The sequence below is a fragment of the Cornus florida genome, unplaced genomic scaffold, assembly GCF_030987335.1.
Source record: "Cornus florida cultivar Cherokee Brave unplaced genomic scaffold, ASM3098733v1 CherokeeBrave_3.0.0_Hap2_Chr11, whole genome shotgun sequence".
In the NCBI taxonomy this organism is placed as follows: domain Eukaryota; kingdom Viridiplantae; phylum Streptophyta; class Magnoliopsida; order Cornales; family Cornaceae; genus Cornus; species Cornus florida.
Window position 1 is genome coordinate 100,873,352 of NW_026775581.1, and position 26,869 is coordinate 100,900,220.

At 35.2% G+C, this 26,869-nt stretch overlaps 1 protein-coding gene across 1 annotated transcript; it reads left to right on the forward strand.

The window, feature by feature from the left end:
* The first annotated feature begins 9,433 nt into the window (after positions 1-9,433).
* Positions 9,434-26,802, forward strand: LOC132283442 (protein ROOT HAIR DEFECTIVE 3-like). Its single transcript, XM_059785388.1, has 23 exons — positions 9,434-9,817; positions 11,273-11,422; positions 12,017-12,083; positions 12,173-12,275; positions 14,718-14,788; positions 14,913-14,976; positions 15,065-15,130; positions 15,278-15,325; positions 15,411-15,473; positions 15,582-15,638; positions 15,994-16,152; positions 16,230-16,298; positions 16,409-16,500; positions 20,007-20,085; positions 21,336-21,501; positions 22,331-22,455; positions 23,330-23,592; positions 23,707-23,803; positions 23,889-24,050; positions 24,547-24,651; positions 25,550-25,644; positions 25,750-25,846; positions 26,119-26,802. Exons 1-23 carry the CDS (start codon positions 9,814-9,816, stop codon positions 26,365-26,367), a joined length of 2,451 nt encoding a protein of 816 aa, XP_059641371.1. The 5' UTR covers positions 9,434-9,813; the 3' UTR covers positions 26,368-26,802.
* Positions 26,803-26,869: the final 67 nt, after the last annotated feature.

Consider the following 26,869-nt stretch of genomic DNA (forward strand, 5'->3'; position numbering starts at 1 on the left):
AAAATAGCTAGTATTTTGATCACCAAGAGCTAGCCACTTCACTCTTGATTTCTGCTGAAATAACTGTTCTTCCACTTTACTTAGACTGGAATAAGTAAGAAGCAAATCTTTTTCCTGTTGCCTGAGCTCAAAGTTCCCTGGATCAGAGTCTAAAAGGTTTTGGCAAGCAGTAAGGTTAGACTTTGCATTCTTTACCCTACTAGAAATATCACTGAAAACATTGTGGTTTAGATTTTTTAGTGCACTTTTCAGTCTTTTGAGTTTTGTGGTAACCCTAAACATAGGCACTCCAGACACTTCAGTATTCCACACAGAAGCAACTGTTGTCAAAAAATCAGGATGCTCACACCAAAAATCAAAGAATTTGAAAGGACATTTCCTTCTTGGTGTGGGAACTCCTATATCCACTAACATGGGGCAGTGATCAGAGCACAAAGGAGGAGCAAAATTTGCTGTTGAGTTTGGAAAAGAATAGAGCCAGTGAGTGTTCATAATGACTCTATCAAGTTTCTTTGCAATTGAGGGTTGTCCCTGGGATTTATTGGTCCAGGTGTGCATGTGTCCAGTAAACCTCAGGTCATCAAGTTCAGAATCTATAATGCAGTTATTGAGATCATCCATTGAAGGTGTCCACATGTCACTTCCCCCATATATCTCTTTAGGTCATCTTATTGCATTAAAATCACCTAGAAGGATCTAAGGTTCATTAGTGATTTGAGTGGATATCTCATTGATGGCTTCCCAAAGAGGAACTCTCTCCTCAGGCGTGTTAGTACCATATATGAAAGTAGCCAAAAAAGGAGTGGCTGATGGGTTGGATGGGATTATAGAACAGTGGATGAATTGGTCAGTCATCTGAATGCATTGAATATCAACTTCTGAAGGGTTCCATAAGATCCAGATTCTTCCCAAAGGGGCATGGTTAATGTTATTGATGAGTGGCCATTTTGAAATTGCACTATGCATAAGAGGAATATTACAGTTCCTTATTTTAGTTTCAATAAGTTCAACAAAATCAAGCTGATTTTCAGTAATGAACTTCCTCACTTCACACTGTCTAGAGGGATTGTTCATCCCTCTAACATTCCAAGTAGCAAAAATCATTACTTTTGAGGAGATTTTAGGTCCTCAAAGAACCTGATGTAGGCTTCTTTAGCTGCTACCTGAGCAGCCTTATTTGCTCTTTTGGCATCCTTCCTCAATTTCTTTCCCTGTCTAGGTGTGAGTCTAGTGTTAGGCATAACCTTTTCACAGTAACTGACACTAGGATCAGAGACACAGACACCTGCTGGAACCTTAACAGATGGTATTTCATTATCTTTGGGTTAGATAACAGGATTTAGTTTGGTTTCAGGAATAGATGGTGATGGCATAGACACACATTCATCCTCCAAATCCTGATATGCTAGAATATGGAATCGATTGGATGATTGAGCTGAATTGGTGGATGAGGGCGTGGATAATGATAATCTAGGATGTGGATTAGTGGGTGTATTAAAAGTGATTTCAGGTTTGCTGATAGTTATAGTGGTAGTGGCTATATGAGCATGGGTGATGGAATTTTGAATTTTATCAGTGGTAGGGGGATTAGTGAAAGGCTCAGGGATGGGTTGTTGAGCTAACTCAGTAGTAATGGGATTGGTGCATGGCTCAGAGGTGGTTTGTATAGTAGTAGGTGTGGCCTGAGTGGTAGTGGGTGTGGGCTGTAGAGGTTTAGGTATGGGTTGGGGTTGTGATGGGGGTATGCAAATTGGTTTTGGTTGGACCTTCCTCCATTGAGTTTTATGATTTCTTTTAGGATCTCTCTTAGGTAGCAGTGTTCCAATGAGTTCCCCTCTGTTTGGAACCCAAGGGATATGACTTAGACAATTACCCTCAGAATGTCCAAAAGTATGACATTTGTGACAAACCAGTGGTTTCCATTGATAGGTAACAGGCAATTCTAAAAATTCACCCTCTGCAACTTTGAGATTAACATAATCAATTAGTTCCACAGAAGCATTAACTTCAATGCAAACCCTGGCATAAGATAGCCTTGACTTTGCTTCAGTAATTGCATCAGCAAAAAGGGGAACACCAATGGCACTTGAAATACTGCTAAGGCCCTTGCTATTCCAGTATTCAAATGGTACATTATGAATTAATGCCCAGACTGGTACGGAAGTGTTTGAGTTCTTACAGTGCTGCAAGTTAGGTTGTCATTATTTCAGGATCAGAGGTCTTTTTGCAAAGAACCAGGAACCCTCATCGAGGATAATTTTGCACTCAGCTTCAGATTTGAATTTGAAAATGAAAAAACCAGTGTCAGTAGCAATTATGTCAGTTAAGCCCTTATTGGTCCAAAGGTTTCTAGCAATTCTGCTAACCAGTTTGTAACTTAGTTTCCTTTGGAGGAAATAACCAATAATACTAGATTTCCAATCCTCAATACCCTCATCTCTAGCACTCGCAGATGGGTCCACAAAGATAAACCCATCAGAAGACATTGGTTGAAGAAATTCAAAATCAAGTTTTCTCTTTCTCCCAGCAGTAACATGAGCCCACAAGGGTTTGTTTGGTGGTCCATCAGTGTGTTTTTGTTGGTAAGTTTCATGCGTAGGTATGACAGGTGAAGTGTCAAGATGAGGCTTTGACAGAGTAGGGGTAATGGCTAATTGATTTGTCACCAGAGAAATGGGGTTGGAAGTGACAAGAGGGGGAAAGGCTGACAGGTCATTGACCATAAGATTAGGTAATTCAACACACATCTTTCCTTTGTCAGGAATGAGCTCACTAGAAGACTTATAAGGAATGGAAGTAAGATTTGTTGACCCATGTACTCTTTTGTCCTCTGAAACAGTGACATGAGGAGTGGCCCTACTTACTGTAGGCACTTGGGGAATGTGAACAGGACTCGTCTGAGAATGGAGGGGCAACCCTACCTCCAAGGGAAGAACCTCAGGTGAGGTTGGTAAATGGAGGTGAGAGGATGGTGAAGGTTGTGGAACAATGGAAGTGGGATTACCAGGGCTGGTAACATGGGTAATTTGAGACAGGAAGTGAGAAGGTGCAGGTAGTGTGCTGTGTGTAGGACCACATTTTGTAGAGTGCTTCTTGTGTGCAAGAGAAGAGTGTCTAGGTTGTAAGGTTACCTCTTTCATCTTGCCAGTTTCCTGTTGCACAACGGTAGGGTGCTCATCTTCAGTGGTCTGCATTCGCCCCTTGAGAACCTTGCTTTGCTTCCTGTGCTCCTTCTTTTCCTCAGTCTGTGCAATGGATTTTCTTAGTTCAACTTCGTGGTCCATATCAGGCTGCAGAGCTTTAAGCTTGCTCTTGAGCAGATGGTTATCTCTCTGTAGAATATTGACCACCTCTTGAATAACGTCCATTTCACGTGTGAGTACATTCAGATCAGCCCTGAATTTAACAGCTTGAGATACCTCATCATCAGATGAAGAAAACGTATTTGTAGCATCTTTGCTTTCATTAGTTATTTGGTTGGTCTGTGTGTTCACAATGGGTAGTGTAGGCTGTGTTATTGTTGGTGGAATATGGTGGGAGATGGTTGTGGTAGGTGGTTGTTGATCCAGAAGTGGTTGTGGATGTGGTGGTGGAAGGGGTGGGAAGGAGGTTTTCATGGCTTTTTTTATGGTTAGAATCCATTGAGTTGGAGATTGAAGAATTCAAAAAAGCTCTTTCACCGTGGCACCACAAGCTTCAACATTGTTGTCAGTGCCACACCTCTTCTTCACCAACATCACAGTTTCAACTTTCAAGATCACTTTTTTTTTTTTTTTGGCAGCTCTCATCGTCCTCGCCGGCCGTTCCAAGTTCACTGCCCGTTCTTTCTCACCATTCTTGCTTGTCGTATGTGCATTGGAGTTGCTGGTTCGGTCACCATTCATTCCTTGCTCGTTACCCACTTGGTCAACGTCCTTTGTTTTCGCAGGAATCCTCTCTGGCCCAAGGTTCAGACCCTTATATTATCATCGTCGGTGGGGGTATTCCTTACTCACAGTCGTTCCAATCTCTCTGCGGGCTATATTCTAGTCACCGTCCGCTGTTCCGGTCACCATGACCCGACAATCTGATCCTTGCTCATTGTTGCCCACGTCACTGCCGACCTATTCCGTGAAAACCCAGTTCACCGCCATGGTGTCACTTTTCTGAATCCGCACCGCCGTTCAGTCCTACGGAGAAGTTCTTCATCTCAGTCGTTCGTTGGTCACCAACTCCTCAAGGGTCTATTGCTACACAGGCTTTTGGGTCTTGGTTAGCTTGAAGATGTAGTTGGGTCAATTCGCAACAATATATGATTGACAGTTTGGGAATTAAAAAATGATCTACAGTAAAATTTCATGTCCAGATCAGCATTTAAGAAAACTCCATTAATTTGGAAAACTAAAATTTGACTCCATATAATTGTTCTTTTGACTTCCAAAACACCATTTTTATGGAATTATCCCAAATTTTATCCCTCAATAGTTAGATCACTTTTTTTATGGAGTGTGAAGACAAAGAAGATGATAGTTCTTGGTGAGGGGAATGCTACCACGAATCAAGGACCGAATATATATGCTTGTTCATCTAACTTCGACGATGCTATTTTTTTTTCATGTCATCTTATGAAGGGAAGAATATATATGCTTGTTCTATTAATTGCCTTTTAAGTTAGATGAGGAGTGAGAGTTTATATCAAATTAGATTCATGAGAACATCACATCCAGTGATGAGATGATTTATGTATGTAAATATTTTTTAATGGAATGTATATAAATATTGAATTCATGAAATGTTATGAATGATAGAAGCCCCAGGATACAAGAACAGTTTAGGCTTGCAACACACTATGTGTATGTCATGATTGGGTAATTTTCTTTTTTTCCTTTTCCCTAGGTACCTCTTTTACTAATTAATACTTATTGCATAGTAAAATTAGATAAAATAAATATAATGCATTAGTAGTTAACATCTCAAAAAATAAATAAATACATAATAAAAAGTAATGTACACATATATATATTTTTAATTCAGAAAACTATTTTCAGTTGGTACAACCAAAACAGATTTTTGAAATTTTTTTCTCATAAAACTGTTTTTGTAGTTTTTCCAACCAAGCAGATTTTCAAACTCAAAAATTTAAAAACTATTTTTTATTCTTATTCTCTGAAAATTGTTTTTAAAAACTATTCTGAGAATTACATTCAAAGGAAGTCATATATTACCATGAAGCTTGATTATCGGATGCAATTATCAATTTAACTTTCGTGCACATGCATTATGACAAAACAGATAAACGGAGCATAGGTCCATACATTAAAGACCATAAATTCTTACATTTAAATTAGGGGTGGCAAAATGGGTTATGAATTATCAACCGGTTCATATTCGTCATTTTTCTAATGGTTATGAGTAGGGGTGGCAAATGAGCGGGTTAGGCCGGGTTTGGGTTGACTTAAAAATAGACGGGTCAACATAGGTCAAAACCCATTTTCAAATCGTTCAAAACGGGTTAAAAATAGACAGGGTCAACCTATTATGACCCGTGTACCTATTAATTATTATTTTATTATTTTTAATTTTTTAATAAGTGCTGGACATTTACAAATAAATTTTAAATCATAATGATCGAGATCCCATAGTTTGCCACCTCTCAAATCTCAGTTTTGAATAACCAATCATATTCAGACAATATGTTATTCCCTTAATCATGACATTATTAGATGATCAAAACTGAATCTTGTGAAAAATGGTTTGTACTGCACACGCGTTGCAAAGGAGATAAAGGGTATTCATCATGCCCAAAGCCATCATCAATTTCTAGCTAAAATTAAATAATATCGGCGTACTGTACATAGCTTACTTGGTGGGTGAATTCACGGCATTTTTTGTTATTTCTCCTCATTGTCGTCAAGGTTTCGTTGTGAGCAGTGTCTCTCACGTTTTATCGTGAATTTGTGTTCCCGATCTCCTGATCTGCGCCGTTTCCGAGGGTAGATGGTTGTTGGGTCGCCGGGGTGGGTATGTTTGTCTGCTCCTTTATGGAGCTTTTTGGTATTTTGCACTGACAGTGGATCTGATGCATCTATGTCTTTTGCCGACATACGCCGTCTCTGTTGCCTGCGCTGGTTTGTTTGGTCCTCTCGCCAGTGATTTTTTCGGTGGACTCACCACTGACGTCATGGGTGACATCATGGGGTCTTTATCTAGCACTGTTTTTTTCTTTTGTTGTGGTAGTTTTCCTTCTATAGCTGGCACATTTTTTTTGACTTGTCAAGACTGTTAATTTTGACTATAAGAGGTGTTAGTTAGTTTTGGAATGGTGTTTTTTGTATTTTTGATCCTGTCTCTGACCGATGGTCTTGTTGTAGATGTCGTATGGCTTGTTTTCTTGCCAGAGTAAAAATAATAATAATAATAATAATAAATAAATAATACCTACCAAAAAAAACTAAAATTAAATTTTTTTTTTTAATTAAAAAAAACAGGTGTTGGTGATTTTGGTTGGCTATTTGCCTGTGATAGATCTTACAAGGGTACTCATTTGCCTCATATAATAATGCTGGACACGCCCTTTGAGAATGTGAAAATGGCATCACCTAGACCAAGCCATCTAAATGAGTCATATAATAAACTAAATATTTTTTATTTTATCACCATATAATAAACTAAATATAGAAAGCAACAAATACATCATGATATTTCAGTGGCGTGTTGTAAAATCAATTATATCTTGGCAAATGTGTGATGACCCACCTACTCTATACGAATGATTATAGCGTCAAACTTTTTTTTTTCTCGAAAGTTTAATAGCGTCCAACTTTTATTTCAACTTCCAATGAAAGTGGTTTGCCTGAAAGGCCATTCTTGTGTTTAATATGGTTGAAATTTTATTTAATTGTTATTAATCAAAGTTTTGATAATATGATCGGGTAATGATGTAAATTTTTTTATTTAAAATTTATTGTTCAAAGTTATCGGAAAATAATAATGAAGGAAAAATAAAATGAAAAGAAAAATTAAATATTACCAAAAGAAGAAGAAAAAAAAAAAAGAATTTAGATTCTTTTTCATAATAATGATAAAAACATTTTGCTAACATGTAAATGTTATTCGTATGTGTTATAGCATTAACTAATATATTAAAAGCATATTATATATATAATTATGTTGGATTGGATTAATACCAAGTCGGATTAATCATAATTCATAAATTATTAGATTTTTATTCTTACCTAATTATCGAATTAAATATTTCAATCCATGTTTGCAATGTGCGCTCATATTCAATTCCGATTTGGATCAAAATCAAATCTATTTTTTATAGGCCTAGGTGTAAGTTACACTTACAAAACTTGATGAAGGAGGGTAGGCTCACATCCAAGCTGCTTATATATATTATGGCAAGAAACTCTCACACCTACATGTTCTAATGAGAAAATATCACTAGGCTGTAGGTTTTGACACCTCCAAACATTGACCATCCGCATATAAGTAATATAATTTATTAACTGTGGCGACCTTGTGGGTGGGTGTGTGCAGTAGGCACCATTAGGTTACCACACTGGGCGAGTTATAGGTGTACGATCTTACATCGTTTGGGTATAAATGGAGTAAGTGTTATATATAGATTCAACACAACGTGTTTTAAAGGTGTGACGGCCATGAACTCATCATAATTCCAGAGTTAAGTGTGTTTAACCTGGAATAGTAGTAGGATGGATGATCTTCTGGGAAGTCTCTATTTGGTGGAGTCAAAAGCGGACAATATTGTATCTGGTTATGGTGAGGGTTGTTACAAATGGTATCAGAGTTTAACTTAGCCGGAAGTGTATTGGCACAAGTAAACTACCACGCTGGTAGTACCAGAGTTAAGTTTGCTTAATTTGGAAGAGTACCTGCATGTCTGTAAAAAATGGACAATGTTGTATCTTGCTAGAGTAAGGGTTATTACATTAACTATATATATATATATCAAACTAAAAAGTTCTATAGTCATTAATTTTATTTATTTAAAAAAATTATAACAAGAAAACAGTGACCTATTATCCATCTTGAAGCCACAAAGGCAAGAGATCCATAAAAGCGGGCATTAGAAAAGATTTAACTATTTTGAAAGATGATGGAGGATTAAGATGGTTAAATCTAACCCCTGGTTGTCACAGTATAATAATAATAAAAAAAACAAAACATTTTGTCTTGAATTTGCTTTCGACTTGTGTAACTTCTGAATGAGACGGACTTGTTGCATTTGTTAAAAAAAAATTAAAAATGCTAATTAGTGAGTTCATTAGTCAAAATAAATTCATTATTTACATAATTTTATTATGTATAGAAGAGTATTGCATTTACCTCAGTGAATAAAGATAAATAATAGTATTGATTTTTTTTAACCTTTAAACTCACCGACTACACATGTTAACATTTTAAGTTTTTATGATGGGTCAGAGTCCATATGGTCGTCCAAAGGAGAAACAGATCCCATCTGCTTAGAGAATTATCTGCACCGGTGCAATATAGTTATAATTGTAATATTATAAAATTATTAAAATGAGAATTTAATACTAATTATTACATTTATCATGTAAAGTTGTTAAATGAAGCACGTGATAAAAATGACAAATGAGAGGATTTTGGGGTGAGCATTTGTAGGGTTTGTGTACCTAAAAACAGGTTTAATTGAATGGACATGCAATATTAGTCCATATATAGAATTATATGCTCTAGTAAGTATGAATACGGAATATGTATACAATATGATATGAAATACGACGGATACGATAAATTTTAAAAAGGTAACAAACGAATATAGGAGGATACACCAATAAAAAAAATATTTTTTTATATATACAAAAATTTAATTTTTGGTCATTTTTTTTTAATAATGTTATAAATCTAACTACAATTATTAATATATTCTAAATAATTAAATATACACAAGAATTATTTCACAACACATAAATACAAGCATGCCCAATCATAGTTAAAGCTTGAATACAAACGATAAGATAAGTATATGGACAAACTATATGCAAAGATACGAATATATATATATTTAATAAACTGTGGTACATATTTTAATAATTAATTTTTAAAATAAAATCTAAATTTTGCTTAACTATAACATTATTGTTTTTTGTTTTTTAAAGATAAAAATTGTTAGATTAGAAGAAGTTAGTCAGAGGTGCCAAGGCTAGAAACCGCTTGGCTAGGAAGAGTGGAAGACATTTGCCTAAAACATTACTGTTGAACAATTAAATTTAATGTTGAAAACTTATTAAAAATGTATTTTGACGTATTTAAGATATGTGGTCTAAAAATCTTAAAAATATTACATATGTGTTAAAAATAAAAATATATATTTTAAAATAATAGATATTTAAGAAGTATATATAAGAGTATTCAAAGTGTATCATGATTCCTATATTGTATGACAACTAACCCCATAAAGAAAAAAAAGTAAAATGAAAAAAGAAAAGAAAAGAAAAGAAAAAAAAAAAAAGAGTACTGAATCCAATGTATAGTAAAGTTTTTAAAAGTTTTCGTGAATAAAAGGTGGAAAATTTATATCTTAGAAAATAGAAATAGAAATAGAAATAGAAATATATATATAAGACGGTAATCTTTTTGAAATATTTATTTCTAACTTTAATTACCCTTTTCCATCATCGGACAGCTACGCCCACTTTTAAAAGAACAACAGAGGTTATTCGGTTAATGCTCCTTTTGATATCGATCGTACTTTGTTTTCTCTTCTCCAGGAAATCGATTCTCGTCTCAAGCGTTTTCTCCTAAAAGCTTCATCAAATCCACACTGTTTATCAATTCTGAGAAATGGGTAATGACTGCATTCAACTTTCGATGTTTTGATCCATTTGATTTGTAATGTTTCTTTACATTCATTCCGTTTTGAATCACAATTAGTTAACGAATAATGAACCACCCGAGTAACGATCTTCTTTTATTAGTCTCGCAATTAATTTCAGGAAATATTTATATAACGTAAACGGGTACATATATATGTCTTTTTTTCGTTATAATGTAACGGTTGTTTTCAGTTGTTTTGTTTTTATCGTTTGTTTGAAATTTCCAATCGTCATGGGTTCATTAGGTTGAGATGTCATTGTGATTTCGTTTGGTCGGTCCCATTAAAGTGTGAATTTGGTGAGAAAAATGGGCATGATGTAATTTGCCTTTTTAGGGAGATCTTTGATGATTTATATAAGTTGATTTGTTGATTTTATGACTTGATGGCAACTGGGTTGGAGCTCAGGAATGTCCCTCGATCACATTTTCTTTCTGTTGAGAAAATGTTGGAAAGCAAAAGAAATCAGAATGGTGTTTCATGGAATAGTTTTATTATTAAGTTATTTCTTTTAATATGGGCTCCAAGAATACGATAGTGTTAAGTCTATCAAGATTTATCCAACAATTTGGCTTGGTTGATGGTAGCTTAAAATTTCTGAAACTGACATAAGGTTCAGTTTTATAAGCACTGGTGTTCTTTTCCTCAATTTTACAAGAAACCAAGTAGAGATTACTAACAGTGGCGGAGCTAGGAATCTACTTGAGTGGGGGCAACCATTAAAATAATGTGATAAGAAATTGTGAACCAAACAAAATAAATAGTAAGGAGTTGTCTATATTGAATTTTGATTCTTAAACATTTTTTTTTGGATCCAATGGAGGAAGAAAAAACATGTTTTTTTTTTTGAAAATTATGAGGGGTCTTTTTGAAACTTTGAGAGTTTTTTAGGGACTTTTGAGAATTTTATAAAAGTTCAGTGGGGGCATTTTAAGAATTATCAAAATATTTGCATAAAAAATTATAAATAACAGAAAATTCCATTGGGGGCAATTGCCCCGACTGGTCCCAACGTGGCTTCGGCACTGAATTTGCTAATGAATTAACCATGTTGTAGTGAGATAAGTTACATTTATTTTTATTTATTTATTTATTTTTTTCCTAGTTGGGACTCAAACACACTACCTCCACTGAGGTTTGAACCCCTGACCTTCCTTTGGAAAGTAGGAGCCTTGAATCGCTAGGCCACAGGCTTGTTGGTATAAGTTACATTTATTTGGTTGGAGATTGATCAGAAGATCTCCGGTTCAATTTGTTTCATATGAAATTGTCATCTTGACTAAAGAATTGTATTGTGAAACAGATTATCTAATGTACGTAATGGATTTGACTTATGTGTAACATGAAGACTGTGATTTTTCAGAAGCTATGGCCTGTGGCACATGATTGTCTGTCTAATATACTTGTTTACTATTATTATTTTTCCAGATAAAGCCAGTGAATGTTGTTCTACTCACCTCATAGATGGGGAGGGTACATTTAATGTTGCTGGAATAGAAACTTTTATGAAAGAAGTGAAGCTGGCTGAATGTGGACTTTCTTATGCCATAGTTTCCATTATGGGTCCACAAAGTAGTGGTATGAATTATTCTCTCTATAATCTAATTACATGCGTGTCTCACTCGTGCATTTTACATAACCGTTTTATGTACAAAATATGATCTTGCCAAATAGTTCATGCATTAGAATGCATAAATATCTATTGAGGTAAATTTGTATAATTTTATAAGCCTGAACAAGGTTTGTTTGAAGTTTAAATAGTGAAAGCATAATTATCGTATTTTAACATGCGTACTATATATGTATATATTTTATATTGTGCCACTTATTAGAGAGAAAAAAAAAAAAAGCAAAGAGAAAAATCATAGGGTACTATATCTTCTTTCTAGTATTACTTAGCTATTTTGACATTGAGTTTCTTTTTCCAGCACCCCCTGCCCTTACTTTTTGACAAGGGCATTCTCTTTCTTTGTTCTGGCTCTAGAATGTCTGTTCATCATGTAAGGGCGTAAGGCCTGTATAAGAAAGTTCTGCATAAGTTAGAAAGTTCTGGATTAGTTATTATACACTTTATACAATTAGTTATTATTCAATTTATACAATGATTTTGGGAATTAATTATTATGCACTTTATACAAATGATTTTGATGAGGACTTCTACGATTCTCGCAGGGAAGAGCACACTATTAAATAATTTGTTTAGCACCAACTTCAGAGAGATGGATGCTTTTAAGGGGAGGCATGTACTCATAAAGTGATCATTTTAGGTCTCATTTGTTTTTTTATTTATCAGACTTTGAAACACCTACACTATCCTCCTCTTTTCAGGTCTCAAACCACTAAAGGTATTTGGATGGCAAAATGCGCTGGTATTGAACCTTGCACTCTTGTAATGGATTTGGAGGGTACTGATGGAAGAGAACGAGGAGAGGTGCCTTTGCAAAATTTCCTTTTTTGCCCCCTTTATGATCATGCCATCTGCTTATAATTTCTGTGATCACTTACATGGTTTCCATCATCAGTTATGATCTTCGATTAGCTTAATATCTTGAAAGAATTTGAATTCATTGCCTTTAAAATATGTTCTTGCACACGTATATGTGTGTGTGCACAAGCCTGTGATTACTATATATGCATGGATATGCACACAGTTTACTCACATATATCAAAACTTGTGAGTTTTATCGTAAAAATATAGTTAGAAGTTAGAAGAATGACTTGCATATGGTAGTAATGCTTAAAAAGAAAAAAGCTCACGATAGGGTCCCATGGATGTAATTTTGAGGGGGAAGAAAGAAAAAAGGAGAGAGTATCAATAGGTTTATTGATGTGATCACTGACGTGCATGATGGAGCTGCAACTAATGCAAGAGTAGAGGGAGGATTGATTAGTGGATTTTTAAATAGCAAATAGGCTCTTGCATCAATAACTTGCATTGAACATATCTCTTTTGTATATTGGTTGTGGACGGTCTTACTAGGTCTACCAGGAGGATGTCTCTTGGCATATGTTGATTGCTAATGAAGGAACTAGGGCAGCAGCACTTCAAAATCATAATTTTTTAGGTTCAGCATGACCAAGACTGCATACATGCAGTGTAGTTTCAGTAATACAAAAGCATAATGAAACTTAATGGCAATGAGATACTTAATAACTGACCATCTTAATATATTGGATTACTTATCCATAAAGAGGAGGAGATTTAGGAAATGTTGCCTATAGAATTAAAGCAAGAAGGATAGAATGGAGATATAGTTTTATTTTTATAGTGCTGTGTGTTTGTAGAAATCCTTGTGATATGATAGTTTGGGCATGTGTAACGTAAACCACATAATGCACCAGTAATGATAAGTAATCTTATCCAAGTTGAAGGTGCTAAAACCATTAAAGGAAGGCCATAAAGAACGTGGATTGAGACAATTAGAGTGATATTATTGCCTTGAATTTAACTAAGAAGTAAGGATATTGCCTTATAATGAGCAGATTTGTGGTGAGGATCATGTAGCCTACTCCAATTAGTTGGTAATATTGCTTGCTGAGTTTGAGTTATGATGAAGGATTTAAATATTTAAGTTACACCCTCTCTAACAAAACTTAAGCTTTTGGAGTAGATGGTTGTTAACATGGTATCAGAGCAGAGTAAGTCGTGTGTTCAAACCTCACCGTCATCCTGATTTAAAATTGAAATACGTGTTCGACCAAAAGAAGGCTACACGCAAGGGGGCGTGTTGAAGGATTTAAATATTTAAGTTACACTGTCTCTAACAAAAATGAAGCTTTTGGAGTAGTAGATGTTTGTTAACAAGTTACATGTAGACTGCTTGTGTTATGGGACCCTCTGTTTTCTATTTATGGGTTGTGTTACTTTGAATTGCTTGGAGGACTCCTTGCTATTTCTTCAGTTTGTTCTTCAGTTTGCGCCACTTGATGTCTAATTGAGCCCAATAATATTTGTGATGCCTGTTTTCTTCCCCACACCTACATAGTTCTAGAACAAGACCTTTTTTGTCATGAGATTGCAAGGAATGTCCAGCCTGAATATTCTCTTATGATTAATAATTAAGCTGGTCTGTTGTAGCTGCTTAATATACTTCAAAAACCTAGTGACTCTATTATGTCTACATTGATAGCTATTGTACTTTATATTGGATAGCTGTAGCAACACATTTCCAAGACCAAGTTGAACCAATAGTCACGAAAAGTAACATTTAAGTTGGCTTGGTGTTTTAGTCTTCAAAAACAGAATTAATTTCATGTTAGGTGATTTTTAGGGCGAAACAAAATTCATGTGACCACAACTAGTTGGGTAAAGGCTTTGTTGAGTTGAGTTAGGTCATTTTTTTTCTAGCCATCCAGGATTGTAATGTCAATTGCGTGAAGAATATAAAATCTCAGGACTTCCAGAAATGATGCATTGGTGAATTCCTAGTGTAGTATCATTCTCTTTCAATGAAACAATCCGTCAAGGACATGAAAATGATTAACCAGTGACAACATAATTAAATATTACATTGTTTTCTTCCTTTTCTCTTTTCATTTGAATGGATCCTAAAATTGACAAATTTGTTGGTCAAGTATGCATTTTATATTGAATAAATTTGGATTTATTGTTTAAGTATGCATTTTATATTGAATAAACCATATGAATGAGTCAAAACCAGTCATTAATAACACACACACGTGTATCACAAAAATATTTGTTTATTGCTATGGGATTTAATCATTGTAGGCTTGGTATTTGAATTATAGGATTAGCAAGTACATATAGCACTGCTTCTTGATTATCTGTTTTTTTATTTTATTGAATTTCATAATAGAAATAGACAACTATGGTATTGCTTGCTCCCTCATTTAGTTTTGGTATCATTTACAGGATGATACTGCATTTGAAAAGCAGAGTGCACTTTTTGCCCTTGCTGTTTCAGATATAGTTCTAATAAACATGTAAGTTTTCTAGCACATGCAAGATGTATTATATGGATAGTGCACATTCTTTTTAAATATTAAAAGATTTTTTTGGGGTCTTTATAGTTTATACAAATAGTTTCCCTCTGAATTATTAATTTAGGTGGTGTCATGACATTGGCCGTGAGCAGGCTGCAAATAAGCCGCTTTTGAAAACTGTATTCCAGGTATCTCTTGTGTACCTGCGTTATGCAAACTATTATTTTGAAATATAGATGATTTGATTGGTTCAACTTTATGATGGTCCTTCTACAGGTCATGATGCGATTATTCAGTCCACGTAAAACAACTTTAATGTTTGTAATACGTGATAAAACAAGGGTATATTTCCTCCATTTATTCTTATTTCATGTTGCAGCTCTATATAGCACTAATATATTAGTTCTTCCGTGTCTGCTTTTCCCTTGGGATATGGCTTTGATGAATTGTCTGACTTTTGAGTGTGTTGAACCTTTTCTTTGTGTATAGACGCCTCTTGAAAATTTAGAACCTGTTCTAAGGGAAGATATTCAGAAGGTAAAATATTTGATTTGTCTTCTTCTTCTTCTTGTTTGGGTGCAATCTCAGTGTTGCTTATACTGGAACTATCTCTTGGATGTAGATATGGGATTCTGTTCCTAAGCCACAAGCTCACAAGGAAACTCCACTAAGTGAATTTTTTAATGTAAGATCTGATTAAGATATGCTTAGGCTAGTCCTCATCTGTTATTGGGAAGGAATCGACATACTTTTTTCTCATGGTAAATTTTTTTGTTATTGATTAAATGGCCAGGTTGAAGTAGTGGCTCTTTCTAGTTATGAAGAGAAAGAAGAGCAATTCAAAGAGCAGGTACACTGACCTGTAGGCTATACTCACTTGAAATAAAAATAGACAAATTTTTTTTTTTGGATTCATAGCTCACCAGAAGAACTTGCTGGATTTCCAGAAACAACCACTTTTATAATTTTTTATTATCAAAGGTAGTGAGGATTTTTTGTTATGATTTTTTTACATTTTATTCTGTATTTTCTATGAAATTTAAATCAAGCCATTTCATCTTCATATTGTTTACAAATTTCTCATCAGCTTACTGTTTGCCCGCAAGGATTTTTTAACTTATTATCGTTTGTAATTTAAAACTCAATCTATGTTTTCAGTACTTGATGAATTTGGGATATAACTTATGTTTTGTTTATAACAAAAGGTGGCTGGCTTAAGGCAGCAGTTCTTCCATTCTATAGCACCTGGTGGGCTTGCTGGAGATCGGCGTGGTGTAGTTCCTGCTTCAGGGTTTTCTTTTAGTGCACAACAAATCTGGAAAGTCATTAAGGAGAACAGGGACCTTGACCTTCCAGCCCACAAGGTAAAAATGTGAAAATCTTCTCAATGGAAACTACAACTTGCATATTCTCTGAATTTTATGCTTTCTATCCATTGCAGGTCATGGTGGCTACTGTGCGCTGTGAAGAAATTGCCAATGAAAAGTTTGCTTCTTTTGTTGCAAGTGAGGTACCTGTATACTAAAATCATTTATGTGTATTACTGTGTAATGATCGTTATATATTCTAACTTGTATGTTCTTCTATTGAAAATAGCTATTTGATCTAACTTTATCACAGGACTGGTGTGAACTAGATGAGGCTGTACAATCTCGTCCAGTGCCAGGCTTTGGGAAGAAGATTAGTTTAATTCTTGAAACTTTTCTGTCAGAGTGAGTGCCTGTACTTTAATCCAATGTTTATTTTTCCAGTGGTTAAGAAGTTGGTTATTAATGTTTCTTGTAATGCTACACTTTATGGTCACTACCTTTAAGAATTTGGCAATGTTGGCTGAAGGCTGTCTGACTATATGTTTATGGTTGCACATTGATGTCTTATTGATGATATTTGTCTTTGCCATACCTGGTGCTAGGCCTGTCAATTGATTGGGTTTTAATTTGAATGGGATCTGATTCTCTGGATTCGACAAGAGTGTTTTTGTCTGATAATTGATTGCAAGGCGAATCTGATAAGTCTGTTAAGCAACAGATTGGATGTGGGATAAGTGTGATTTAATCTGATGATCTGATTTTATTTGAAAACTACATATTATTGTATAGCATTCCATAATATTATTTATATCCACTGTTTGATTTTCAAGTGATCTAACAATTCATAGTTCATGTATAAAAATGAACACTTAGGGTTTGAAGGTTGATACCTATCTCTCTCTCTCTCTCTTGCCTGTTTGCTGTTGATAGTCTACTTTAGCCTTTAAACTTCAGCTTTCGTCCTGCATCCTTGATATCAATCAGGCTCGCTCGCTCTCTCTCTCTCTCTCTCTATAGTTCGATCCATGTTCTTGTGTTTGTCTAATTTTATTGGATATGATTTCCCTTGGAAGTGTATTTGGCGCTCTAAAGCTTCTCTTAGAGTTGCCTTCTTTGTTTGGATTGCTGCCTGGGGAAAAATTCTAACATTGGATAATTTGCGTAAGAGAGGTAATACTAGGGGTGTTCAAATAATCCGCTAATCCGTCAAACCGATCCAAACCAATCCGATCCGTATGGTTCGGTTCGGTTTTTTGATCTAATGGTTCGGTGATGGTTTTAAAAATTGGCAATCCGCAATGAGCGGTTCGGTTAATGGATTGAACGTTGAAAAAACTAAACCAATCCGTTAACTGATCCGATCTCATCCGATCCGTGAATTATATTATATAATATATATAATATACTGTAATATATTATTTCTATTTATTTATTTTTTATTCATTATTTGCTTTTAAATTTTAGCCCTACATTAGCGTATCTAACCCTAGGTTTTTTACTCCCAGCCTCTGACTTTCTGCATGTCTATTGACTGTCTCTTCGTCCCTCATCTCCAGAAGAAACTATATTATTAATTTATTACAATAACATTTGAAAAATTCTTGCAAATCTCCATCACTAACTTTATTACTTATTTTTTTAGATTAAATGTGTTACGACACACTGTTTTGATAGATTTATTGTTTGGCTGAGTCATAACTAAAATAGTAAAATATAATCATATATTGAGTTGGGCATAACTACAATATAATTATATTCGGTTATTTGAAAAAGCTTAATCCGTGGGAACCAAACCGAACCAATCCGTTATTTCACGGTTCGGTTTGGTTCGGATTGATAGTCTCCACGGATCGGTTCGGTTTCAGATTTAGCCAATCCGTGAGGACCGGATTGGTTTGAATTTTACCCAAAACTGAACCAATCTGATAATACCATTGTTAATTGGTGCTGTCTTTGTAACAATGATGGTGAGTCCGTGGACCATCTTCTTATGCATTGTCTTGTTGCATCTGATTGCTGGAATCTCATATTCAGTATTTTTGGCGTTCAGTGGGTAATGCCTAAGCACTCTTTCCAATTAATTAATGCTTGGAGAAGATGCCCTGTTTCTGGTCATGCTCGTGATTTTTGGAGGGTCGCCCCACATTGTGTTTGGTGGTGTATTTGGAGAGAGAGAAATAACAGAAACTTTGAAGGGAAGGAATCGTGTTTTGCAAACCTTAAGTCTTTTATCCTACGCTCTCTTTTCTGTTATGTCAGAGGCAGCGCTTGCTCCTCGATCAATGACTTTTTGGTTCTATTGGACTCTGTTGGTCCATAGATTTGGCTTTTGCTCTTTCGTTTTTGTGTATTAGGGCCTTTTGAACGTTTTTCTAATATATTTTTACTTATCAAAAAAAAAAAAAAAATATAATATAATGTACACACGTGTTATTTAGGTATCTATGTACGTGTATCAGTAATTATGTTTGTGTGTATTATGTATGTATACTGATTTTTTACTTGGTGTACTTTTGTCTAAAAATTAAATAGCTTTAGGTTTCAAAATTTTTCACGTTGAGTTGAGTTTTTCCTTTGAATTATCAGATCTAATTGATCTTTTAATGGAGATCCAATTCTTAACAGATACGGATTTTAGCATTAGTGATCATTCAGGTAGGGATTACACATTTACTTTAGCGTATCAGGATCAGGATTAGGAGTGACCCAGTCCACGTACAATACTTTCACAGGTTTACCTTGTGCTGGTGTGATGTAATAGGTCAAAATAAAAATAAAAATAAAAAATTGCATTTAAGAATTGATTTTTTCTGAAGGGTTATGGCAAACTTGTATAAGAGATTCACTGAACCTTGGACTGTAAATAGGGAAAAACTATAATAGACTAGGCTTGTGATGGTAATAAACTAGTTTCTTTGGTAGCGTGATCTTCCATGCAAAAGTCTGAATGATGTGATTATTTACAACTATACCCTGATGACTGATAATTCCCATGCAGCAATGCATGTTCTTCGCTAAATACCATGCTTGTATGTATTCTGGGTAAAAGAAAAACCAATATGAACTTTAAAAAGTCAAAGCAAATAAAGTTTAATTGGTGGTTGCAGTACGTGGAATACTCAATACCAACTTGTAAATTAATGCTGTGACCGAATATCGGTCTCACCTTGTCAAAATTTTCCTGTCTTAATTGCATCATCCTGGGTCTGGAATTCTGGATCAGCTTTGGAAGAGATATTTCTCTTATGGGGCAACTGGGAAAAGGGTTTCTGATCCTAATCTTGTTGATTTCCTTTCCAACGGGCTTTGCAGAATTGTGATGGCTGGACTTGCTGGTTTAAAATTTTGACTTTGAATATGATGAAGGTATGGCTGATGGTCTGAATTGTATAAATCTGGTTCATAAATGTGGGAGGGTGGGATCATGGGAAGATTTCTAACATCTTGGCATTCTTATTTGAGTTATTGCTTAACTCAATTGAGCACCCTGGGCAACTGCCTGTATGGCATAAGACAACCTCTGGGTCACCTTCTGAACTAATTAGCATTAGAATTCGAAAAAGAGTAGCATTGTAACCCAAGTTGGCTCATGATATCACTAAATATGGTGGTGATATTAGTGAGGAATAGTCGATTCTTTCACTATATTAGATGTCCTAAATTGAATGATTTTTTGATTACTTGATATCTTTTCCCCCCTTTAATATATTGTTCATGTGAATTCATGACTCACGAGATAGTACCTGAGCATTTATTAGCAAAAGTATTTGTTGTGATCGAATATGCTATCATTTAAAATTTATTTTGATGATATAGATGATTTGAATATCTTAAAACTATCTCTTCAAGAACAATGTTGATGTGTTTTCACAAATATTTGTGTTGCGTTAAAAAAAAACTTCTTTCAGGTATGATGCAGAGGCTACATATTTCGATGAAGGTGTTAGATCAGCAAAGCGAAAACAGCTGGAAGACAAATTGCTGCAAGTAATTACTCTCTTCAGTACTCTTCTGTAAGATTAGGATCTTTATGCTGTTTCTTGTTGTATAGATGAGGAAGTACTGCGATAAGTAAGCTGCCTTATGGTTAACAGTCTCTGTCCCATATGCAACTGAAGACTTGAGATAATTAAGGATAAGAAATCATCTCAATGAAATTTGTAGAATCTGTTTTGCCCTACTCGATTTTTTGTAGGGTGACAAATTTTGACACGACCCGCCAACACGACAAGAGTTAATCGGGTTTGAGTTGACCTTAAACGGGTTCGGGTCGTAAACGGGTCAACATGATTAACCCATTCGGTTAATTGTGTTGTGTTTGGGTTGAGGGGTTGAACCTATTTATACCCGTTTAACTATATGTGTCATAAACAAATTTTTATTTAAGTCCCAAAATAACTATCTAAACTTGTGTCTTATAACTTATTCTTTTGTAAATTAGAGATTATATAGTAATTTGGTTGGATTGAAACTTATATTTTTCTAGTATTTATTGTTTGATTGAGTATTATTAACAATTTAAATAATATAATATTTTGTTTTAGTAAATAGGTCATTAAACTGGTTACGCGTGTAACCCGTTTAATAAATAGGCCGGGTTAGTGTTGAGGGTTCCTAACACGATTATTAAACGGATCGTGTTTGGGTTGAGTTGTTTAGTATAATAAATACCCTTAGGTTGACACGACACGATTATGACCCGCGAACACGAATTGCCGCCCCTAATTTTTTGTTATTAAGTTTGATGTTAACTCCAATGAGATATATATAAGCTACAAATGTTTTTCATTAAGCTGCATTTTGAGATCCGAAACATGTGATTCTAAGGTGTCTAGGATGTTCTATAGTGGCACAGAGAAGAAAATGTGTCCACTTAAGAGTGCTGATAGACAAGGACCTTGCAAAAGGAGGCTTTTGAAAGTTCTTGCAGTGGCACCAAGTTGCCCTTCCTAACCACTTTTTTCTTGATTATGCGTAAAAACTATGATTTTTTTTTTTAATCTTTTTTTTTTTTGTAATTTTATCTTAAAAGACTCCTCCCCTGTTGAGCTGGTAGTAGGAGAGGACTTGATCACCTGAGTCCCCATTTCTGGAGGGCTTTTGGTTCCTCGAGGTCTCAAGGTCATCTGTAAAATTGTGATTAATTTTCCTACATCAATATATTGGCAATAAATGGTTTTATTTCTTCATTCATTTGTATTTCTTTCCTCATTGCTTGTCTTCTTCTGATTTAATAGCTTGTCCAACCGGCCTACCAATCCATGTTGGGACACATACGGTCTGGAACTCTTGATAAATTCAAAGACGCATTTGATAAAGCTTTGAATGGAGGGGAAAGGTTTTCCATGGCTGCTTGTGATTGCACCGAGTCTTTCATGACTCTATTTGATGAAGGATGTGCAGGTATATTACGAGTTTCACAAAGTGAACCTTAGTTAGCTTTATATAAGGCTAACGCAACAAAATGGTTTCTGTTGCGAACTTTATATTTCTTTTCGTGTCTTATATTAGCTACTCACTTCCACAATTTCTCATAATAATATGATACTCCCTTTACTTGTACCAATTCCATTATAATTGTTACTTCTTCAATTATTTTAGAATAATAAATGTTGTTAATGAGGGAAACTTAAAAAACTTTTCAAACCCCCCCTGGGCCCCTCCACCTTCCATTTTCTCTGCATCAATTTCCTTCTATTGTATTGGTTCAGAATTTTGATGTGTTTTTCTATCTCTCTAATTTCTGCATCGATTTCCTTCTGTCGTCAGTATGAATGACTGAATGTAGAGGTTACATTAGTGAAACTCTTTTTACGGTTCAGTGGAAAGACCATTTTAGTTACTGAAAAGTTCATGAAACATGTGTAACTGCTAAGATAAAAAAAGAATTAATTCCGCTTATTCCCGCGTGTAAAAAATAATATTTAGATCACATTATTTGTTTTTTTTTTTTGGTCTCGTGAAAAAGTTTCGGCATATTAGGTGCTTAAATCTTAGTTTTAGTTGTTCCTGACCGTGGAGTAACTTTTGTTTTCATAGACTGCAATGGTATGATATTTTTAGGAAGTTTAGTTATATTTTAAAATATTCTTTTTATGGTTTCGGAGAAACAGTTACAGTGTACTGAAGGAGCTTGAAACTGTAGTTTAAATGTATAATATGATGCAAAGCAATTAGGATTTTTGGATTCCTGCAAAGTGTAGTTTAATATACTGGCTCATTAACTTTACAGACGCCGTCATCGAGCAAGCAAACTGGGATTCATCTAAAGTAAGGGATAAGCTTAAGCGTGATATAGATGGACATGTTGCTGCAGTTCGTACTGCCAAGCTGTCTGAACTTACTACCTTGTATGAGGTAATGACAACTTGTGTGATTCATAAATGTGGGATTGTTTACTTCCTATATTTGTCTTTGACTATGATGACAATTCGATATTTAATAATCATTTGGCTTTGGGTATTTTTAAGTCAGTTGGGCAGATAATGTGCATAATGTCTGGAATATTATATCTATAACATTAAGCAAGGATTTTACTTCGGGGAAGAAAGAAAAAAACTTTCAGCAAGTATATCCGAATAATTGTAATGCTCTCTTTGATAAAATGGATAGAAATTTGGGATCACAAGGTAGGAAGGATGAAAAAGGTCACCCGGGAATGGAAAGGGTCTTCTTTCCTTCATTTTGTTTGGTTGAACAGGAAAAAGGTGGTGTCATGGTTTTAGCTTCTTGCCTTACGTATCAGAGGAATGATGTTGTTTGAAGGGTAAAAATGTAAAGGGAGTGAGTCTTCTTTCCTCTTTTCCTCCCACTTTTGGGAGGAAACACTTGGTGGGCCCAGAGGAAAAAGGCCCCTCTCCTCTCTTTGTTTCTCTTTCCTTGCCTTCATACCGATCACGAAACTCTACTATTCCTTCCCTTCTCTTTCCTCTTATCTTCCTCCCACTCTTCCCTCCTATAGAAGTTAAGGAGGTAGTTTGAAGGAAGAAGCGAGGTATGGTGTGGAAATGAAATATATATTGATACTTTAATTATATTGCATGACTTGCTAATTGTTGTGATTCATTCTAGTCATGGAATTGTTGCATCCTAGTAGTGAGTTCTAGGATATAAAGCTAGTTGAACATGCCAAATGAAAAGGCTGCGTATTACTGTGACTTTTGCTTTTGATAAGTTTGTTCTTATGTTATTCAATCCTTGTCATAAGTTTCTGGTAATAATACATCTGCAGACAACGTTGAACGAGGGACTATCAGGACCTGTGGAAGCTCTCTTGGATGGCGCTGGAGATGATTCCTGGCCAGCAATAAGGAAACTTTTTCTGCGTGAGACTGAATCAGCTGTTTCTGGGTTTTCTGCTGCACTTTCTGGTTTTGACATGGATGAACAAGCAAAGGATAAAATGCTTGCGAGTTTGGAGAACTATGCAAGAGGAGTGGTTGAAGCAAAAGCAAAAGAGGAAGCTGGAAGAGTTCTGATCCGCATGAAGGACAGGTACTGACTCTTTGAAACATCTGAATTCATTTGTTTTGAAATTAGGCCTCCTTGCTATTTGAATTAGTTGTTTTGACTTTTAGCTCATTTTAATTGATTGTAAAATTACCACAGGTTTACAACATTGTTTAGTTATGATTCTGACTCAATGCCACGTGTCTGGAGTGGGAAAGAAGACATTCGAGCAATCACCAAAACTGCTCGTTCTGCAGTATGACACGTTCATCGAATATCTTTTCTGGAATTTGAGTTACATATTACGTTTTGGATATCTTATTTAATATTATCTTTTACAGGCTTTGAAGCTGTTATCTGTTATGGCTGCAATCCGTTTGGATGATGTTGCTGACAATATTGAGAATACTTTATCTGTTGCTTTGGTGGATAACAGAAGTGGTGCTGTTACTAATAAGAGCAGCACATCATATGATCCGCTAGCCTCAAGCACTTGGGAAGAGGTGATAATTTGTATTTGTAAAATCTGTATCCATGTCAACTTGCAATTTGTGGTTGAATTTATTATTTAAAAAACTAGCATGGGCCTTCAAGGCTACAAACTTCCAAAGAGAACTTGATTGACTGGGTAGTTTTTCTGCATAAATTATATGAATACCAATTTCATTTCTGGTCCTTTTAGGTTTAAATACACTGATTTTTTGTGTTAACACAACTGGGCTGGCAACCAATTTTTAGCCTTGTAATTCACAGATGTCTAGATTATAAAACTGAAATTTTGTGTAATGCAAAAGTTATAACCTAACATTATTATTAAATCGTTCAATATCTATTCTAGGCAACAGACTGCCAGAGTACTGTCATGGTTGTTTTTATCATGTTCTTTCTCTCATGCACGCGCACACACAATTTATGTTACATGTCTAGTTAGAGCATTGATTTAGAACCTATTCTCTATACCCATAAACTAACTTTTTCTTGTTGATTTTTTCTACTCAGGTTCCATTATCAAAAACATTGATCACACCTGTACAGTGCAAATCATTGTGGAGACAATTCAAGACAGAGACAGAGTACACTGTCACTCAAGCCATTTCTGCTCAGGCATGGATCCTCCCTCTCTCTCTCTCTCTCACACACACACAATCACAGAATTTGTTTCCCAAGAATTGCAAATGAACATGGGCTATGATTTGAGGGCTCTTTTTAATTCTTACGATTTGGTGCTTATGTATTTTTCTTTTAAACTTCATTTTCAATAAGTTTTAGTACAATGGGAGGGGGATTCGACACATCCGGCTGTTCCTTTTTTTTCCCTTTTTCTGTTCTTTAATTAGAAAATTAAATGTTTAGCGTGTGAGTAAAAGGTTTATTACTTATATATATGCGTGCACACTGCATTGCTCTCAGTTGATGTTCTCTTCATGAGGATGTTTGCCTTTCCTTTAAATGATGATCATGGGTGTTCTAAATAAGGACTTGTAAGTTACTTAGTGGCGGATACTTTTTTAGGAATACCTTTTGATTGATATATTTATACATTGCACTCTCCTCACCACAGCTGTCCTACTCAAGATTTACTCTGTTGGCTCATCGTTTTCGAGCTACATTACTTTTTAAGTTGTAAATTATTCGTACAGTATGTTTTTGAAGTCCAAACATCATTTTACATGGTCAACTCAAAACTCACAGATCTAAAAAGTAGGCCGCCGTTTTCCTGATCCCAAGCCTGAGCTTGGCCCAACTTTTCTCATCCTAGTATATTGGAGCCTGACCTCAGCTTGTTTTATGGGTTTAGGTTTGGAGTAGCTTTGTATCCTCTGAAATAAAGATCAATATATTTTGTTTGGCATATTGATTTACCCTCAAATTTCTATTTCAGCTCAGATGAGACATATTTGCACAGATCTATATGAGTAGTTTGTCTTGCATGGTAAATGTATTGCAGCTTTTCACTTTATTTCCCCTGATGTCTGATCGGTTTTGTTCTCTCTGATTTCAGGAAGCTAGCAAGCGTGGTAACAACTGGTTACCACCTCCATGGGCAATTGTTGCTTTGGTTATCCTGGGGTTCAATGAATTTATGACACTTTTAAGGTATTTGTTCTCCATACTTTTGGAGTTGATTTTGTTGGTGTTCAAGCTCTACTTTGTATGGTCATCTACTACATTTTAACTAATTTGGAATTTTTTCCGTGGCAGGAATCCTTTGTATCTAGGTGTAATTTTTGTTGGTTTTCTTCTCTTAAAAGCGTTGTGGGTGCAGCTTGACATCTCGGGTGAATTCCGTAATGGTGCTGTGAGTGTCAAAGTCTCTTTTGTTTTGTGTTTTTTGGGTTTGAGCCCCCTTAAATTATTGCAAACATGCTTGAAGCGCGCCCATTGAAGAACATCTATGAGACGTATACTGAATGTATTTGTTAAATCCTTGCTACATGGAGATTGAAATACGATATGATATGTGCATAAGCATTATAATTTAACCAGAAATCTTAAGACAAAAAAAAAATTATAATTTCTTTTTGACTAAAGGATTTTTAGAGGCCTGATTCTTGATTTTATGTACTTCAGATTCCTGGGCTTCTTTCCTTGTCCACCAAGTTCCTTCCTACTGTCATGAATATTCTCAGAAAACTAGCAGAGGAGGGCCAAAAGCGAGCAACTTCTGATCCTCAGAGAAACCCTATGCCTACATCAAGTAGTTTACAGAGTGGAGTGACCAATAATGGTGTTTTGTCATCCAGTGGTTCATCTGAGGTAACTTCATCAGAAAATGGAACTGAATATTCAAGCCCCTCAATACAAGACAAAGTGAAGTAAGCTCTCTGTTTGGGGAGCAACTTTCTTATGCTTGATGATGCTGGTGTTCTGCTCACTCTAAATTAGGATGCTTCGCGCATACGGTTCAGTCAATTTCTGTCTGATTACAAGCACGCAAGAAGAATGGATTTTGAAGGCATTAATTTTTGTGTAGGCGCCGCATACCGGATTTGTTGTGAGAAGCCCGATTAATAGGTTTTCTTGTTTCAGCATTTAGGTGTTCAGCTACTGTCTGGTTTGTGGGATAAGTTATATAGCTCTTCCCAGTCCTACCCAAATGGTTGTTGCTTCTGCTGGTTTTCCCTTCAATTTTGAATGTGATAGCATAATGCCCATGTTTGCTTATATTTCGAGGAAAATTGTTTTAGAGTTCACGAGGCTCTTTGAATTGTATACAACTTACATATATATATTTAAAGCTAGATTTTTTGTGGATGGTCTTGGATTTGATCAATCCTGTCTCATTGCATTATTATAGTACAATTATGATTATGTTACCATG